Source organism: Oryctolagus cuniculus, chromosome 12 (assembly GCF_964237555.1).
Source record: "Oryctolagus cuniculus chromosome 12, mOryCun1.1, whole genome shotgun sequence".
Lineage (NCBI taxonomy): Eukaryota > Metazoa > Chordata > Mammalia > Lagomorpha > Leporidae > Oryctolagus > Oryctolagus cuniculus.
Window position 1 is genome coordinate 8,910,619 of NC_091443.1, and position 19,697 is coordinate 8,930,315.

Here is a 19,697-nt window from a genome sequence, read left to right on the forward strand (position 1 = left end):
CATTGGTTAAAAAAAAAAAAACAAAAAACAAAAAACAAAAAAAAAACTGCAGATGAACAGCCCTGCGGGCCCTGCTGGCCTCAAGAGCTCTGAGTGGCCTGACACTCACGAGGAGAACCCTCGTGACAAATGGCCCAGGTACATTCCACGTAGTCCGTTTTAGAACAGAGAGAAGGAAACACTTGGGAAGCAAGTCTACCAAATGTGGTCACCCTCAGGGGAGCTTTGGTCTGCAAACCAGTTGTGTTCATCAGCCAGATCCCCCACGTGTGGCACGGGCCAGGGCTCTCACAGTGGGGCACTGCCCGCTCCGCAGCCGCCCGGCCCGGGGGTCTGCGGCTGGGCGGAAGTCATCCTCCTCCCTCTCCTTCAGTGGAGGTCTGTCCACCGCCAGAGCAGCAAAGGCATTCCTGGAGGATGACTCAAGTTTTCGTCTTAGTTGGAGAAAATTCTGCCCCATGGAAAATGTGACGTCTTCTCCACGAGCTGACTCACAGGAGCCAACAGAACGGATCCGCTGCTCAAACCAAGTGTCGACCTTGGCCATTCGGATCATCTGACGACAGCAAACGTCGGGGATGACCCGGAATCTATTTTGCTGATCCTGAAAGTGCCAGAGACTCTGGGACGAATGAGGAGGTTCAGGACTGCAGTTTTTGTGATCCCTTAATTTTCCAGCTAGTGGCGGATTAGTGAAAGAATGTAGCTGAACCCATTGTTAACAGTGAATGCCCTTCTGCCACCGGGCCTCGTCCCCCAGGACAGGTGCTTCCCGTGAAGATCAGCAGATGGAAAGGGCTGGGGAGGAGCCGGGCCTGAGAGCTCCCTGCACTGAAGACCTGGGCGCTGGCAGAGGCCAAGAGAGCCCCAAGATTTGCCCCCCTTCTCCTGGGGCAGAGCCAGTCTCCCCGGCACGGATGGTTGCAGCCACGCAGGACACCTTATTAACCCTTTTCTTGTAATGATAACCTAGGATTCCTCCCCTCGTGGGTCATAACCACCCCCAAAAAGCACCCCATGTCAGCGCTGGCCCCGGGGCAGGAGGCCCCGTCTCCCAGTGCAGCTAAGCCCATGGAGATGTTGGGAGAAAGGAAGCCCAGAGGCACATAACCCCCAACTCAGGGAGACCCAGTCATGCTTTCCAAAGAGGAAGTGGAAGAGTGCAGGTGCCCTCTGGATGAGGGGTGGAAGGGCGGGAGGGGGGGAGGACACTGCTTGAACTCAGGCCGCGTGGCTCCTGAGGCAATGCCTGGGGAGGTGGGGACGGCCCTGCCTGCACATCTGGGGACAGCCCTGCCTGCGCATCTGGGGACGGCACTGCCTGCACATCTGGGTGGGCTCCCTCCCTGGGTCCTTGGCTTCTCTGAGTTCCCAAGCCTTCTCCAGTCCTGTTTCTGGTGGGTCTCTAATCAAAGGGGGACTGGGCCAGGGGGTGGGTTGGTTGCTGTCCCATGCAAGCCAAGCACACATGAGGTGTCTGTCAACTGCCGTCAGGACCTTGGACCCTGGAGGGGCCTGGAGCTGGAGGAACAGCAAGGCCGACGGCATCCATGGGGCAACACCCCTACCCGCCCCCGCGTGCTAGTTTGAAACCACTTTCATCCTGATCCGGGAAACAGAACAACTCCCTCACCGGAAGCCCCCCACTCGTTTCCTGCACCCCTTTGGGAGCTACGATTCAGAAGAGCAATGTCAGGCAGCAGAGCTAGCCGAGTCCTGGTGCTGCAGGGCAGGGGTCACTTCCTGAAGAGCCAGAGTGTGTTCTCTGGAGGGAGGGCACCCTAGATGCCTCTGGGACAAGTGACAACAGGATTTCTGCATGGACAGGCAGTCACGGCCCTCCCTCCCGGTGTGGACCTTGTGCCCTGAAGCTGGGTGGGGGTTCACACAGAGCTGGCATCTTCAGCTCTTCCACCAGTTAGTCTTCACCCCGACTTTAACACCACTTCTAGAATCCTCTGCAACCTGATGCCCGTGGCCTGGGCGGCAGATGAGGTCATCTTCTAAACACAGGAGCATGACTGTGCTTGTAAACCTGAGCCCTGGCGGCTGAGGTGTCCCAAGGCCACGGAGCTCCCGCCACGTTCACCCCAACACGTGCTTAGGCTGGCCAGGGGGCGGGGGTGGGGAGGCAGTGTGGCTCGGTGGGCAGGCCGGTGTACTGTCTGTGAGATGGCTCTCTCTGGGGACCCTGGGTGGAGGTGTTTGCTTCCAGGCTTTATTTAAAGGGCAATGCGGGGGCTACAGCGTGGCCCCCTGGGGGTCAGGAGACTTCCAATTAAAAGAAATGCAGTGCCCCTGGGCCAGCTGCCCTGGATCAGGAAGCACAGCCTTCGTGCAGGCGGAGGCCTCTGTGTGCAAAGTGACAATTATCGTTTGTGACAGTCTCAGAAAACAGTCTTTACTCGGTACTAACTGCAAAGGCTGTCAGACCACAAAGTCTCACATCCCAGCCTGGTGTTCACGCAGATGAGACGGGCAGCCGGCAAACACAACACACTGAACCCATTTAGACGGTGCTGGGAGCTGCTGGCCGGGGGTGGGGTGGGGCACGCGGAGCCGAGCACAGGCTCTCTCCTCCCCACGGGGCTTCAGAAGTCCACGCAGGGTGCCCTCTCCAGGAGGAAGGCCTGCACGGGGCCATGGCAGGTGGGCAGGGGGTGACAAGGCTTCCGAGTCTTACAGAGCTCTGCTCACCAGCTGTGTGAGCCAAGGAAGTCCAGGGCTGTCTTGGGAGGGGGGACGTTTTTCATCAGAACAGTGAGGTGCACAGTACAGCAGCAGGTTTGGTGAGGCCAGACACCCCCAGGGCCTGGCAAGGGGCTCCCTGAGCACGGGGTCTCCCTGCCTTAAGCACCCTTACCACCCAGGAAGCGGACCAGGCTGCCCACTGCCCCTTTCCTCCCTCCAGAAGTCCGCATGGCCAGCCACCTGGTGGTCAGGCTCCCAGCAGCCTCAGACCTATGGCTGCAGCTGCTGGTCCCGGTGAAGTGCGTGCGTCCCCATGAGCTACCTTCGAAGCCTTCCGGAAGCTAAGTGTGACTATAAAACAGCACAAGTTTCTCTGAGAAGCCCCGAGCTCCAAGCCTGGTGAAGGTGGCAGTCACAGCTCACAGGCTCGGAGCCGCAGGCTTTGCCCCAGACACGGGGAAGCGAAGGCGGTCAGAAAGCCAGGCCATTCCTGCTCCCCTGGGGGCGGCCAAGTCCCACAGCTCCCCTCTCCTGTCCTCAGGGGCCTCACAGCTTCCTGGGCTTCCGGGACCGGGAACGCGGCGTCGGCAGTGTGGGCACCTCTCTGGTTCTGCCGTGTGCTAAGTGGGCAGGGCTACTGCTCCACTCTAGGCTTTGCTTTGCTTCTAACCTGCTGAGTGACCCTGGACCCAGACATGATGTGATGACCCTATGGTGACTTTCAGAAGTTTCTGGGAGGGAGTCCTCCTAACACTGGTAGAAACAGAGACAGAGGCTCCTCTTGGCCTCCCCCACTGCACTCTGCCTTCTCTTTCTCAATGGCTCCTTTTGAGATGCAGAGCAGGGGCCCAGGCTGTGGAATAGCGGGTAAAGCTGCCACCTGCAGTGCCAGCATCCCATATGGGCACTGGTTTGAGTCCCGGCTGCTCCATTTCCAATCCATATCTCTGCTATGGCCTGGGAAAGCAGTAGAAGATGGCCCAAGTGCTTGGGCCCCTACACCCATGTGGGAGACCCGGAAGAAGCTCCTGGCTCCTGGCTTCAGATTGGTGCAGCTCCGGCCATTGTGGCCAATTGGGGAGTGAGCCAGCAGATGGAAGGCCTCTCTCTCTCTCTCTCTCTCTCTGTATAACTCTGACTTTCAAATAAATAGATAAATAAATCTTTAAAAAAAAGACAATTTCTTAAAAAAAAAAAAAAAAAAAGATGCCGAGCAGACATGGACACCCACAGCGGAGGCTCAGGCTGGCGGGCTGCTCTGAGCAGGGGCTGAGGGGTGGGTGGGCCTGGGAGGAAAGGAAGATGGGCAGGCCCAGAGGAGGGGGGAGGGAGATGGGGCAGGGGCGGGGCCGGCACGGCTGCTCCCACCTTTGGCCAGCAGGACTGTGCCACAGGTCCCCTGGGAGGGCCCCAGGGTGGAGTTGCAGTGAGGGAGGCACATGGGCAGCTAAGGAGGGCTATGGAAAGTGAAGGACACCGGGCTGTGGCTGTCACCTATCAGGAGCCCACAGGGTCTGAGCACAGGTGTACAGAGGGGTGGGCTGACTTATGGTCTCTCTGGGACACACAGATCCCAGGGGAGCAGGGTGGTGTAGGGCCCAGCATGGGGCAAGCCAGCAGAGGAGTAAGAGCTGAGGAAAAGGAGTATTGTGTACGGTAACCCCAGAAAGCTCTGGGTAAGACACAGCACCCACGTCAGACATTCACACGTGTCATGTCGGCTGTGTAATATGGGGGGGCGGGGAGGCCAAGACCAGCGGGCCTGGGGTGCTGCACCTACTGTGCAGAGGGAACTACGTGTTGGGAACCCACTCTGCCTGCGACTCCAGTCCCCGTGCCCCTAGACCCTGGTGGGGTAGAGCCCATCCTGTTGGCTGTCACCAGACCCTGCAGAACTCCGTGGCCCTGCTGGAGGCCACAGATGGGGCCACTTCCAAACAAGGCTGCCTGTACTCTGCGGGCTACATCTGCCTCTCAAAGGCTTATCCTGAAATGTGCTTGGCTCCAGACCATTTCATTTTCATATCTTTGAGGAGAAGAGTTATAAACAAGGCCAATGCCTCGAGCACTGAGCAGGGCTGGGAGCGCTGTTAATACCAAGTTTGTCTATGGCTGCTCTGGGAGGCTGGCCAGGCTCAGGTTAGTGGCATTCCTGGGGCCTGAATTAGGAGTCTTTATGCAATCACAATCCGCCCTGACATCTAGGGTAGCTTTGTTTGCACGAGGAATGCAGGGAAGGCACAGGGCAGAGGGGCGTGCTTGTGCCCAGAGCCTCAGCCACTGTGCTCCGTGGCCTGTGGTGTTTGCTGGAGAGCAATGCCTTCAATGGGCATTCAGCAGGCCGGCCTCAGACAGCCTCCAAGGGGAGACTTTTCTCATTAGACTCTGCTTTCCATAAAACAAAGCCAAGCTGTTCTGCAAAACCTTTGTACTCAGCACAGCCTCAGCACAGGGGTGCACAGAGCTAGGAGCGCCCCTCAATTCCAGGCCCCTTGGAGCCCTAATCAGTGCAACAGGCAAATTTGTTCCTACAGGGTCTGGCCATGACTTCTGAGCTAGAAGTGACCCAAGTCCAATTCAGGAGGGCCTGTGTGGGTGACAGGTGTGAGGGACCTGGTCTGCTGGAGGCGGCAGTGGGCTCAGCCCTGCGTGGGCTTCCCTCCTTCCTGCTGTGCCCGCGGGGGAGGTGACATGAAAGGCAGTGGGAACCTGCTCAGGCTCCCTCTGCAGGCTGGCTGGGTGCCTGCCTCATTCTGCTTCTAGAGGGCCACCAGGCCTCTGCCCACACCACACTCACGTGCGGGCAGGTGAGAGCTGGAGCAAGGACCGTGCCTCCACACGCTGGCCTGGTGGGCTCACTTCCAGGCCTTTCCCACTCCCAAGTTGGCCACTAAGGGAATCCTGACAGCAGCGATTTTCCATCTGGGCTCCAGCACAGGGAGCGCTCGGGGTTTCTCCCTGCTTTACCTGTGTCCGATGTGCCCACGGAAGCGATCTGTGTGAGACCTTGGGGTGAGTATTTGTGCTCCTTTCTGCACCTGTTTTGGGGCTTCATGGCCTGTGGGACAGTCAGCACCTGTGAGCCACTTCCCCTCCACGGTGCCTCTGCCTACCTCCTCACTCAGCACGGCCCCGTCTTTAGGCTTGGGACACTTTCTCCTAATGTCTCCACGGGGATGGAGGATGCAAGCGTCCTGGCTGGTCAACGCTGGATCTAGAAGGGCCTGTCCAGGAGCATCCTGCAGACCCACTCGGGACTTTGTCCCTCTGGGGCAGAGCAATGCATACAGAAGCTTCTCTAGGTGGACGGAGCTCCCGGGGCGGGGCGGGGGTGGGGGGAGCTGGCTGTGGGCGTCTGTGTCCGACCCCCCGAGGGCTGTTAACAGAGCTCACGAGCTTGTCTGTGGAAGCGCCAGCCCCTGCACCCAGGAGGCGCTCACCTGAGGCCACGGATGTCCCTGCGGCCTGTGCTCCGAGCCGCCTGGCCCTTTCCTGGCCCACCCTGGTTCCGTGCTCCTGGGAGCTGCCGTCTCCTCACCCTTCTACCCTCAAGTTCCTCTCCTGGTTCAGTGCTGACAGGCCGTGCGCTGCTCAGCAAACGCTCTGAGCTGCTGAAGAGACTCGGGCAGCTCACCGTGGAGCCATTAGGAGAAAGTTCCCAAGCTGAAAGGCTCCTGAGACCTGGTCCCCGCACTGGCACTCCAAACCCCCCTCTCCCAGCCGCCTTGCTGCGCCCTGTGTCTGCTCTGAACCCTGCGATGCTGGGGCTGGCGTGAGCGAGGGGAGGCGGGTAAGGAAGGAACTGGGACCTGTGCGGTGCCGGTCCCTATAATCTCAGCACAGCAGTAAACAGCCTCGGGAGACAACTGTCTGGGCTCACACATCCTCCACGCACCGGCTAAGGCCCTGAGGAAATGACCTAATCTTGGTCCCTCAGTTTCTCCACCAAAAAAAAAAAGGGGTGGGGGGATAATTGAGCCCATCTGTAGCAAGGCCAGAACCACGGCCAGCCAGCCCCACGCCAGGCCACTTGATTCTCCTGCACGGGATCTGAGCCAGGCAGGCAGTATGGTCCTTCGCAGTTCGCAGGAGAGGCAGGATCAGCGCCGCATTTACACCGGAACACGGTCGACATACTTCACATGGGATTCTGTCAACCATGCAGAGCAGGGGACCTTACTTTGCAGCCGTGGCACAGACTCTTCAGGCACAGTGTCCACTGGTCCCCACCCAGTTCCTGCTTTCATTCCGGCAAGTGAGAGCACTGAGTGCCAGGTGAGGCGCTGGAAACCAGGATCCCTCTCGGCAAAAGGATGGTTTCCTGGCCTCCACCTCCTCCATCCGCTTGCGACAGACTCTCTTCCCTGAGTTTAGATGCTCAGAACCCGCTGGCTGACTTACGGCAGGCGCCCTCACGGCAGAAACAAGGCAGGGAGCCGACACTGTTTACTCACACTTCTCCTTCCCAGGTCAGAAGCGAAGGGTCCACCCTCTTGCTAGTTTGAGCCACTCAGAACCGCAAATACTTGTAGAGGGGACTTCGTTATGGTCAGTTAAAAGCTAGAGGTCTCCCACAACACCCCATGTTTCTGCCGCCTCTTGGAAAAGCAGATGTTGTGTAAAGCTGCTCCCCACATGGCAGCGCCGGGCCGGGCGAGCAGTCGGGTAGAGGCTGCTGCTCTCTGCCTCCCTCCACAGCACTGTCTCTCATGCTACAGCCCACGGTCAGCTGCGATGTATAATTACGCTTGCCGCCGCCGCCACTGCCGCCGGCTTCCGAGAACCACCGGCCGCACTCCTGTCGCTCGCTTGGCTCCTTGGACACGTAGATTTGTGACCCTGCTATTACAGAGGTGGCCATGAACCTGCAGTCCTATTTTAGGTGTCTTTTGAAAAGCTGTGGCATGCAAGGGTCACTTCTCCTTTTAAAGGGATTCTAGGTACCAACAACCTGGCCAAAATATTGACTCTTGCAAGCTTTTTTTTTTCTTTTAGAAAAAAGGTTTTAAAAAATGTTAATTGATGCATACAAATTGTATGCGTTTGTGGGTTTTTGAAGGGTTTGAAAGGAAGCTGTGTATGGAATGTTCTAAGGAGGCAGGACGAGAAAGGCCACCTGTCTCCTCCCTCCACACCTGGACAGGTTCCTCCAGACCTGGGGAGGTACTTTGAGCTCTAGAGGCAAGAATAAGGGGTTCTACCAGGCGGGATGCACAGCAGGCTGGACACTGGCACCCCCTCCGTCAGATCTGCGGAGCGGAGCTCCCGCCTGGCCTCTACATGGTCCCTGGCCAGGCCTCCCCTTCCTTCCCCACCTCACCCCGACTCCCGCTCCTGAGCCTGCCCCACCCTCCCAGACATGGATTCTGTGCTTTCTGGCACCAGGGATGTCAGTTTCCTCAGTACGTCGCTCTCATCCACATCTTGGGATACACCCCCAGGTCTTTACGAATTGTACTTGTTTTCTGAATGTTCTGAAAAGTGAAAGTCACCAGAATGTGTGCTGTCAGTGGGGGCAACAGCGGAGGCTCTGAGCCCTGGGTGGCACAGCTCCTGGCTCTGCCTTGAACGTGGGGAGGAGGCAGCCACGGAGCCGTAAATGGCAGCTCCCCGTGGAATCCCGGGGAGCCTGGAGGCCCGAGCTGTTGCCACAGCAGCCCCACAACAGCCTGCAAACACAGTCACCTTTGAAAGCAGACAGTTCCCTGGCAGCCCAGCACAGATTTCCCGGGCTGTGAAAAGCTATGTTTGGACGGAGATTAGCTTATTCAAGAGTGAAAGATTAGAAGGCTACGGAGTGGCAGAAGCCAACAGGGTAGCAGAGCCACAGATGGTGGGGGCTCTCGGAAGGGCCCACAGCCCTGCTCCGTCACCCGCCTGCCGCCCTGTGGGGGTGGCTGTGTGTGGGACAGGAGGGGAGGAGGCTGCCCTCACCTTGGTGCGCGGGCCTCGGAGAAGCAGCGGCGGCGTGGGCAACGGAGTGCGCGGAGTCTGCCATCTCCTCCTGAGTGAGGTTTCTGCCCAGGACGATGAGATGCGCCTGTCAGGACCGATGGAGAGACGTGCTGTTTACGGGCTTGGCAGCCGCCGCAGCGGGCTAACTGCCCTCACAGCGATAAGCAGGAAGCCAAGGCGATGCCCACTGAGTGGGGAGGAATGACTGACATGGTGCCCGGTCAAGCCCTGGGAGAGCTGGCTTCTCTGATCAGTGTGTGCGGCAGAGGGCACTGGAGGCTGAGTCCAGCTGCCACGGTGCTGCGGCCAGGGCCCACGACCAGTGCATCATCTGAAAGTCTCAGATCCTCGGAGTCAGCAGAGAGGAGGCAGCCTCAAGAAGTCACGATGTCATCGGTCAGCCCAGAAAGTGGACCCTACCCCCGGAGTCAGCAGCCTCACCCCTGGACATACAGAGCCCTCCTGGCCGGATCCACCAAGGCCACCCATCACGCCCTCTGCACACTGCCCCTTGGGGGGCTCCCTGGGCACAGAACACAGACCTGTTCCTTGAAAATAAAGTCCATTTAAACATTCTCCAACCGACAAACACTGTGAATCTATGACTACAACAACAATCCTTGCAAATAAAACACAGAACACATTTCCTTCAAATAAAAACATAGTTCCATCCCCTGTCCCCTGTCAATATCTGAAATTTAAAAATTGTATCAGGCAGGGACCTGGCAGGGCACAGGCGCTGCCCAGGAGACACCGAGTCGTGACCCTGGCTAGCCTGGACCCCTCACGTGGACCAGCAGGAGATGCGGGGGACTTTGGAACACAGTGATTCCGTGGCCACAGATAACTCATGTCTCTGTATTTTGGAAATAAAACAACAGCTGTCTCAAAAAAAAAAAAAAAAAAAAAAAAGAAGTAGTATTAGTAGCGTGTTTTCACCTGCCCCATACACAGGTACTTGGAGATGGCCGGCTACAGGAGGGGCCTGGCTACAGAGCGTGCGGTACAGAACGGTAAATAGAGAAGGAATATAATAGCCTAATGTAAGGCTGCAGGGAGCCCTCCCATCTGATTGCCGAGAGACAACGAAATACTAAAACCCCGAGAGCTTGAAGGAGGGAAACACTGCAACAAGTGTGATGCAAGCCGCACTCTAAGTTCTGCTCGTGAAATCACTTTTAGTCTTCCTGATAATTTTTAGGATCCTCACTTTATAGATGAGAACACGGAGACCGATGGCCAGGTGACCCGCCCCAGGTGGATTCGGATAGGGTTCTCACCTTGATACTCCCACTTCAAGTTCTGCTTTTCCTATCATGCCCTGCCCCCAGCCCATAGTGCCAGACAGTACTAATTGATGCCGGCACACTCCCGCCAGCGCCCTGATTCAGCCTCCAGGAGCTGCGACTGATCTGTGGAGCTGGCACAGAAGGCAAAGCCATCCCAGCAGAACGTTCTAGTCAGCACCGAGTGCTGCTTGTTCCTCTGATGACCAGCTGACCGTGCTGCTGAGACGGTCATGGGGGGGAGGGGTCATCTTTGACTCTGTCACCTAATTTGTCACTGGTTAAAATCTGAGCTACTAGCTCAAGATTTTTTATATTAGGGGCTAGTCCAAAGTATGATTTCTTTTTCTTTATTTTTAAAAAAGTTTTATTTATTTGAAAGACAGAGTTACAGAGAAATAGAGAGAGAAACAGAAAGATCAATCTTCCATCTTTTGGCCCACTTTCCAAGTGGCCTCTACAGCTAAGGCTGGGCCAAGATGAAGCCAGCAGCAGGGAACTCCATCCAGGCTCCCACATGGATGGCAGGGGCCCGAGCACTTGGCCCCACCCTCCACTGCTTTCCCAGGTTCATTAGCAGGGAACCAGGTGGGAAGAGGAGCAGCCAGGATTTGAACTGGCACCTGTGTGAGATGTCAGTGTAGCAGGCAGCGGCTTTACCCCTCTGGGCCATGGTGTGGTTCCCCAAACCATGATTTCTGGTAACATCTTTTATTGCCATGTTAGGATGGTCAGAATTTCTTATTCGTAAATGCTAATCATATCCTTTGCCTTAAACCTACCTTTCTTTTTATAGAATATCAAAAACTGAGAAAGAGATGTGGCAATTCCAAAAGCAGTCATTGTCCTTGACTTGGCATCAAAGGGGTGACCCTAAACTCCGACTCGAAATGCTTTTCAAATGATGAGTGCTCTGAAAGCAACTTCACTTATGTGCAGACAATAGGGCCAGGGACCAAGTCAAATTACCAGGTGTACAGTGTTTGGAGGTGGGGGAGAGGAAATACCTTCCCCCTTAAAGAGGGAGAGGGAGGGAGGGAGACCAGATGAAATTGAGTCCTGAGGACTCTGTTTGACCCTGGGTTAACTGTCTCTAAGAGCCATCATTTTAGGGGAACACTGCAGGGTGCCAGCCTTTCACCTCATGTGGTTACAAAGACTTAACAGGTAGTGTTTTAGATAGACTAAACTTGAATTCAAAAAAAGACTTCATATTTCATTGCCGTTCAATATTATAATTCAGAGAAATATCATGGATATGTGCTCAAATGAACGATTACATATTCTGAAGGTGCTGTAAATTGCTTTTGCCTTGGAAACACAAAGCAAAGTTTTCCAAGAGCAAAAACACCCGCAGTATCAAGAAAGTGGGCACTGAAAGCTTAAAGGGATCTGAATTTAACCACATGGTTTTCATGACCTCAACATTTTTCTGTGTGAGATGCTAATCCTGCATAAGCAAACATTTATTATTCATTATTCATTCCAGAAACTCAATCCCTGATCTAATCTATAATGTGCTGTTCATGAGCTTTCAAAAACCACAGGCCGGAGGGAGGGGACCTGCAGGGGGACACCCATGATGTTTGAAACTGCAAAATTAGCATCTTGCTTACTGACTAAAATGCAGTTCAGTCCAGTTTAATTTAATTCCAACCCATTCAATTTAATGCATTTTCATTTTCAAATGCTTTCTATATGCCAGATGTTGTGTTAACACTAGGAATTCACACACAAAACAATGAGACAGGGGTTTTTAGTTTTAAAGGAGCTCACGCGCGGGATGCTCAATGTGGGACTACAGACACCGCCTGTACCACACGTCAGCGCCCGGCTCACTGTTCTGCTCTACCCTCCTGCTCTCATCACGCTCAGTGATCCTGTGCCTACCATCCAAGAAAGGCATGGTGGCCATAGACAATGGGCGGAGCCTGGCAGCCCACTCACCTGCTCTCCACTGGGCTGCCAGGGAACTGCCACCATAACGGGCACCTTCCTCTCCCTTCCCACATTCTGAGGAACAAAGCTCGCTGCTGACCTGGTGACTGATCAGGATTATGTCTAGACAGACAAATAATGCTTGCTCAGAATTCCAGGGACCAACTACAGGGAAATGACAGATCAGAAGACCTGTCCAGGAACTTGGCCGTCCACCATCAAGGTCCAAGGGACCCATAACCAGCTGGCTTCAAGGTAACCTTGGAAACCTGCTGGACAATCCACTGAGTTCATTATCTCCCCCAACTCCCCCAACCTGCTGGCTCCCCTGGCTCTCCGCAGGAGCTGGCACCTGCAGCCTGATGGCACTCCCCCCTCCTCAGTGTTCACTCACCTCCCTGGGTGCCAGCTGCCCTGCAAATCCTTTGTTGTTTTCAATGGATTGCTGTGATGTGCTATGGACAGGTATCTCAGAACCCAGGGGGAATATGTAGTGTCCCCAAATCTCTTGGGTTGCTTGCGTGTTGGACTGCGTTAAATAACAACAACAATAACAAAACCTCTCATCCCACACTGTACAGCGTCATTGATAGAGAAAACTCATGTGCAAGTCTGAACGACATCAACCCCTGCCAAGGCACAGAGCAGCTCTTCTGTTCTGGGCTGTGTGCGTTTCTCGGGGAGACCACCGGTTCCTCATCCCTGCTCCAGCCGTCCCGAGCCAGAGTCAGCCGACTCTTATCTAATGGGGCCTGTGCCCTCAGAGTTGTAAAATGTTCAGTATTTCTTGAAGGGAAAGGCTGATGACAAATCAGAAGGATTAGAGAGCATTTCTGCTTGTGTCAGCCTCATGTAAAACACAACGGGGCTGTCGCTCCCCGTCTTTGTGGAGGAACGACACAGGACCCTGCGCTGTTCTTTCGTCTGCTCGGCCCTCCCCGGGTTTGCTGCTGGTTCTTCCCGGGTTGGCTACCGACCCTTCCACCTCTGTGGAAGGGCGGTTCCCCCTGCCACTTTCCCCACTTCCACGGGGGAGCGGCACACCGCCGGCCTGCTCTCTCGGGGGCTGCACAGGTGTTCCTTCAGATAGATGTTCCTGGTGCATGTTGTCTCTCTCCTCCTTTATAGTCCTCTTCCACCAATCCCAACTCTGCTACCCACACGCCGAGTACGCTGCTCTCCTCCAATCAGGAGCAGGATCAGCTCCTGGAGGTCATCACTCAAGTTGGCGAGAGGCAGCTGCGTAGAAGTTGTTACTCCCTTCTCAGCGCCATATTGTGGGAGAGCAGATGCATAGAATAAGTCTTAATTCGAGTAACAGTCTAGTCCGAGTTGCTCCCCACACGGGGCACCCTGGGAGGGGCCTGTGCAAGGCATCCCAGCCCTTGGGGCCACAATGGGGCAGGGGCAGGGGCACAGACACTTCTTCTTGCTTCACGATTAGGGGACCACTTAGGGACATCTCCCCTACAGCTGAGTGGAGAGTAAGCACACGTGTAGCCCAAGGCATGTCTGTGGACTTACACTGACCATATTTACCCTGGAGATGAGAGGAGTCTCCAGCTTGGCGATAATTAGCCAGGGTCTCTCCGTACAGCTCCTGGCTAGCACCAGCAGAGAGCCAACACCGACTAGGTGCCCACTTTTGCCAGATGTGGAGCTCAACAGATGACACCCGCCAGCTGGCGTTACCTCACGATGCCCAAGGAGAGGGAAGTTACAGGCCCACTTACAGATCGGGAAAAGAAGCCTGGGGAAGGCTGTGGCTACAGGCCACACAGCAGTCAGTGCAGCGCAGCCTCGGACAAGGCCTTTCATTCCAAACTGCAGGCTTCTCTAGCTTAACACCTGGCTCTTGTGAGGGCAGAGGTCACAGAAAGATGGGGTTCTCGTCCCCCATCTCGTCATAGTGAAGGAGGTTGCTAAAAAAAAAAAGGACATTTTGCCCAGAAATGGAGCAGCCTGGCTGGGGGTTGGGGGGCAGGGTGGGATGCCACAGTGTGGATGCCCAGGCAGCTAGCGAGTGCCTTACGAGGACGCCACAGAGCGCACGGCGCAGTGTGATGCGAAGGTGTCTTCTACCAGCAGTGCACGCTTCTCATTTGGTTCAAGTTTGTGCCGACTCCCCCTGCAGCTCGAGTCCACTTGTCCTTGTGAGGTGGAGTTACCCAGCTTCATTTATAACTGACCAGCTGGGGAGCCGCATTGCTTTCCCTCTCAGCCCTGCCAAACTGGCCAACCTGCCCTGCGGTTTGCAGCGGAGGCCCTTACGCAAGCCAGGGTCAGGTGGCAGCCCGAGGCTGCCACTTCCCTCTCTCTCCCGTTTCTGTCCAGCAGGGAAGCCTTGCATGCCCTCACCCACCCCACCCCCCACTCCATGGGGGCCTGGGGAAGCTGGGGAGCCCTGAGTAAGAAAGGATGGAGCTGGGACTCCCTGGGGGGGATCAGATGAAGGGGAAGTCACTGGGGGCAGAGGTCACTGGAAAACTGAGTTCCCCGGACTAAGCCAGTTTCTTTTAATAGGCAGAGAAAGTCCTGGGTGGCAGCGCTCCAGCTGTCAATTTTAGCTCCTGCAAAGGGCTGGGGAGCAGAAGCCCCATGCTCTGTGAGGGTTAGCACCAAAATAAACCTGCCATGGGATTCGATTTTCTCCTCCTCTTCATTGCAAGAATATATTTTCTTAAAGTTTAACTAGATTTTTAAGACACAGTAATAATATGTGCATATGAAATTTTTAAAGCTTAAGTGGCAGAAAATAAACAAAATCTAAATGCTGTCTCCACGCCGCACCCTTCCCCCGATTCCCAGTGTGATTCCTTCCTGCTAATTTCCAAGAACATTTTCCTGGATATTGTTCCCAAGATACAGATATGCCACAGACACACACACCCCACACCCACACACAGCCTGGCCCTGGTCCCCGGCTTCATCGCCCATGACTCACTCCGAGTTCCATCAAAGAAACTGCATTTCTTTAACAACAAATGAGGCTGGGGTATTTTTGCATGGTTACTGGCCATGTTTCCTCTTCTGAAGATTGTCTGTTCCCATCTCCTATTGTTGCTGCTGAGTTGTCTTTTTCAGCAGAGATTTTACTAGAACCCCCTCTGTTATCCCCTCTGACATTTGTGTTTCGACTTTACCGTATGTTGGTGCAGAGGGGTTTTTCACTTCTGAGCTGTCAAATTTGTCACTTTCTTTCTTGTTTTTCTTCCCTTCTCTCAGTCTACTCATCTCTACCCCTCTGTACACATGCAGAAGTACAATCTTCAACCAGTGTCAGGAAGTCTAGGGTGACCTGTGGCCCATTTCTTTGAACGATATCATTTTTACCAAAGTTGCCGATAATTTATAAACAGCAATGGTGCTTTTTATGGCACTTGAATTTATGTCACTCTTAAAATGTTTTATCATGAATAAAATCATAATTGCACTCCACTTTTTCTAATTTTAAGCAAAAAGCCTAGTACTGTTCAGAGTTTTTGAAAATTACAAGGATCCTGAGTCTGATTATTTCTAGTAAATGATTTGCACATCTTAGCAGATACATAGCAAATAAGGAGAGCCAAGCAGAACCACTGCCATCTGCTGGGTACCCTGGACTGCCAGGAGCCACATGTTGAGTATCAAGACGTCACCACCGTGGCCTGAGCCAGGCCAACAACCGTCCCAGAGCTGGGACCTGATGTGAGATTTTCTGACCCCACAGCATTTGGAAGAACCACTGATGCACGCCACAACTTCACTCTCCTTCTCAAGTCAAAATTCCCTAAATTCGGGAACTACTGAGTGACAGACTGCCCTGAAAACCGAAAAGAGAGAAATGTAATGCAAATGTCACAGACGTGAAAGAGTAACCCACACGTTGCGAGGTGTTAACTCACAGCCCTTGAGAAAACACATGGCAAACAAACTTTCGCTCACAGAAATAAAACCCTGTGGTCTTTCTTTTGGATAGGAAAATAAGGTTTGCTCGCCAAAATCTGTCACGAGGACTTTCAGAACCCATTCCCTTTGCAAGGTTTTCCCACGGAGCCCTGCTGCAGAGGGCCAGATGGGGCACATGGCAGCTCCTTCACCGTGCCCTGGGACTGCGCCTTCCCGTGCTGGCTCTGCAGGACTCCGCTTATTTTCCCCCGCTGTAAAAGGTTAGTTCTTAAAATACTCTGGAATTTTTTTCTGCATTCTACAGAAAATAAAAGGTCTTTTCTCTGTGGGTGTTTCTCTCACTGCAAAGGAATGAAGAGTGAAAAACAAGGAGGAACAATCTCTTTTTGTCGACTTAACACATGGCCTTTAGACCTGGGTTCCTTTGGAGAACTGTGGCCACGCTGCACCTTTCTGAGCCTTAGGTACATCTCCTAAGAAAAGGGGAGGGTTGACGAACATTTACTACTATTGTTAATAAACAGAAGTAGCTTACACTGGCAACACGCCTAATAGTTCACAAAGCACTTTCCTTTTGAAACTTAGAGTGGTTCTGTCAAGTGGGTAGGCCCTTCTGTAGGGTTCTCTCGCTCTCTGGATGGGCTAAATGACTTGCCTGTAATCAAACAGCTGGCAAAAAGAGCCTGGATTCCAATTCAAATTTTCTGATATCAAATCCAGTGTGAGCTCCATTTCACCAACATGCTTCCTTCATAATGAGCTGCATTGCTTACTTAAAAACATGCTCTGATCTTTATTATTGTTGTAAATAAACAAGAGTCACCTCTCAAACTTTGCAAGTGAATCCCTCTATAACCTGGGTACAGGGAAATCCTTCCAACGTAGGCTCAAAATCCAGATGCAATAGGAGGAAAGGTTGAAAATACAAACACATTAAGAATGTTGCATGGCAAGAGAAAACAGCACTAATAAACAAGCTCAGCAAGGCTCCAGGATACAGATGGACAGACAAAAATCATCTGTATTTCCACATGCTAGCAAGGAACAACTAGAAAAGGAAATTTAGAAAACACTTCCATTTACATTAGCATAAAAGAACAAAATACTTCAGAGTAAATTTATGATAAAATGTGCAAAACCTATACTCTAAAAACTACAAAGCATCATTGAAAGAAATAAGACCTAAATAAATAGAGAGGTATATCATGTTCATGAATTGAAAGCATTAATAGAATTGTCACTGCTCCCAGTTTGAAATACAGGATTCAATGCAGTATCTATTAAAATCCCAATTTTGTGAATGTGTTTTGTTTTTTCTTTGCAGAAATAGCAAAAAGTTAGTTGATCCTAAAATTCATATGATAGGGTGGACACTTGGCTCAGGTGTTACCATGCCAGTTGGGGTACCTGCATTCCACACAGGAGTGCCTGGTTTGAATCCCAGCCCTACATATGGTTCTTGCTTCCTGCTAATACACACTCTGGGATGCAGCAGGTTATCATTCAAGTACTCAGGTCCTTGCCACCTACACAGGAGACCCAAACTGAGTTCCAGAATCCTCACTTCAGCCTAACCTGGGCTTGGCTATTGCAGGAATTTGAGGAGTGAACCAGTAGATGGAAAATCTCTGGGTGTCTCTATCTGTCTGCACCTCTCTGCTTTTCAAAAAAAAATCAACTTTTTAATAAATAAATAAGCAAAATAAAATTCATATGAAACTGCAAGGAACCCCAGAGTGTTCAAAATAATCTAGAAAAAGAAATACAAAGTTAGAGGATCCACACTACTGATTCCAAAACTTACCACAAAACAACACCAGGAATTGAGACAATGTGGTACTGGCAGGAGGCAGATATAAAGATGGACAGAATAGAACTGAGTCTAGAAATGAGCCCTCATATTCATAGTCAACTGGTTTTGACAAGGGTTCTGAGATCATTCAACAGTGAAAAGATCGTTTTGAATAAATGGTGCTGGGACAACTTAGACCCCTCCTTTTATATCACATACAAAAATTAACTCAAAATGTATCAAAGACCTACTAAAAACGATCAAACTCAGAAGAAAACCTAGATGCAGCCCTTCATGAATCTGAGATCAGGCATTGGGTTTTCAAATGTCGAAAGTACAAGAAAAAGAAGAAAAAATAGATGAGCGACTTAACTGAAATTAAAACTTTGATGTTTCAAAGACTATCAAGAAAGTGAAAAGACAACTGCAGGTTGGGGAAAATACTTACAAATCATGTATGTGATACGAGGCTAACAGCCAGCATCCAGAAAGCATGAAGAACTCTTGTAGGTCAACAATAAAAAAGACAACACTATTTGAAAGGGGAGAGAATTTGCATCTCATATGGAAGTGTCTGGGTTTGATATCCAGCTACTGCGGACCCTGGGGGCAGTGGTGATGGCTCAAGTGAGTGCGCGCCTGCCACCCTTGCAGGAGACCTAGGTTAAGTTTCTGGCTCCTGGCTCTGGCCCTTGCAGCTGACATGGACATCTGGGTAGTGAACAGTAGATGGGACCTCTCTCTCTCTCTCTCTCTCTCTCTCTCTCTGTCATTTACTTTGTGTCTATCCATCTCCCAAGTAAATTTTCAAAAAAATTTGAATTGGTGAAGGATTTGAATCAACATGTCTCCAATGAAGATACATAAGTGGCCAATGAGTATGTGAAAAGATATGCAACATCATTGCCACTACAGAAATTCAGATAAAACTGTAAGATATACTCACTGAAATGACAGACACTAACAAATGCTGGCGAGGATGTGGACAAAGTTAGACTCACATGTGTTGCTGATGTGAAAGTAAATAGTGAGGTTACTTTGGAAAATCGCTTGGCAGCTCCTCAAAATCTAAGTATTGAGTTATATAACCCAGCAATTCCAGCCCTAGCCTCAGACCCAGGAGGACTAAAACCACATGTCCATACAAACACCTGTATACAAGTGCTCATAGCAGCATTAGTCACAATGGCCAGAAAGTGGAAACAGCCCAAATGTCCATCAACTGATGAACACATTAGCAAATGTGGCAGATCTGTATAATGGAACTTCATTCAGACACAAAGAGGAATGAAGTAGTGTGTATTTTATGGCATCTATACCATCTCAGTAGAAACACGATGAGCAAGATTTCAAAAGTAACAAACCAAGTGAAGTCCTTTATGATACATACCAATAGATAAAAGTTCCATATACATTATAAGCTATGAAGAATCTTTAATAGTTAAGGAAAAGTAGAGCAAGAAATACTTTTTAGAAATGGACAAATGATATGAATAATTCATAAAAAAGACAATTCACAAGAAGTATATTAAAATACCTGAAACACATGAAAAACTATTCAATTCTATTTTTAAAAATAGAAATGCAAATTAAGACTCTGCTGAGATGTCATTTCTCACCCATCAGAGTGGGATAGTTCAAAAGCTCGACAATGCACATGGTTGGAACAGGTGCTCTCACACATTGTCGGTGGGAATATAAATGACACAAGCCCAGACAGGAGCCCACTTGACGATACAGTACAATGACCAACAGGGTACAACCATCAACAAGTTTGCAATGCCTACTCCCTCAGACCTAGCTGTCCTACTTCAAGGGATTTACCCTTTGAGTAAATTTACTTCAATGACATGAAAATCTTTGCAAAATATCCAAATCAATCTAAATGCAAACATGGAAAACTGTTTGAAAAAAAAAAACCCATAGTGCATCTGTAAATGTATTATATATCTGCACAAATGAATAAGGAAGATTTCTATGAACTGCTAAACAGCAACATCTACAATCTATTGATAAGTGAAAAAAGCAGCATACCAAGGACAAACAACTTGGTGGGGAGACAGAGGGGTGTTCCAAACGGCAGAAGGCCAATTGGTTCATGTGGATGAAACAGTAGAGTGCAAAGTCATCCATTATTCTCCCACCGT

At 51.6% G+C, this 19,697-nt stretch overlaps 1 protein-coding gene across 5 annotated transcripts in view; it reads right to left on the reverse strand.

Moving 5' to 3' along the window:
• TTC23 (tetratricopeptide repeat domain 23) overlaps nt 1-19,697 on the reverse strand; it is a 98,387-nt gene that overhangs the window by 23,820 nt on the left and 54,870 nt on the right. For all 5 annotated transcript variants that reach the window (XM_070053504.1, XM_008248783.4, XM_002721772.5 and 2 more), the window contains exon 7: nt 8,626-8,731. In XM_070053504.1, coding sequence (XP_069909605.1) covers nt 8,626-8,731 — 106 coding nt within the window. The remainder of the gene's footprint in view (nt 1-8,625; nt 8,732-19,697) is intronic.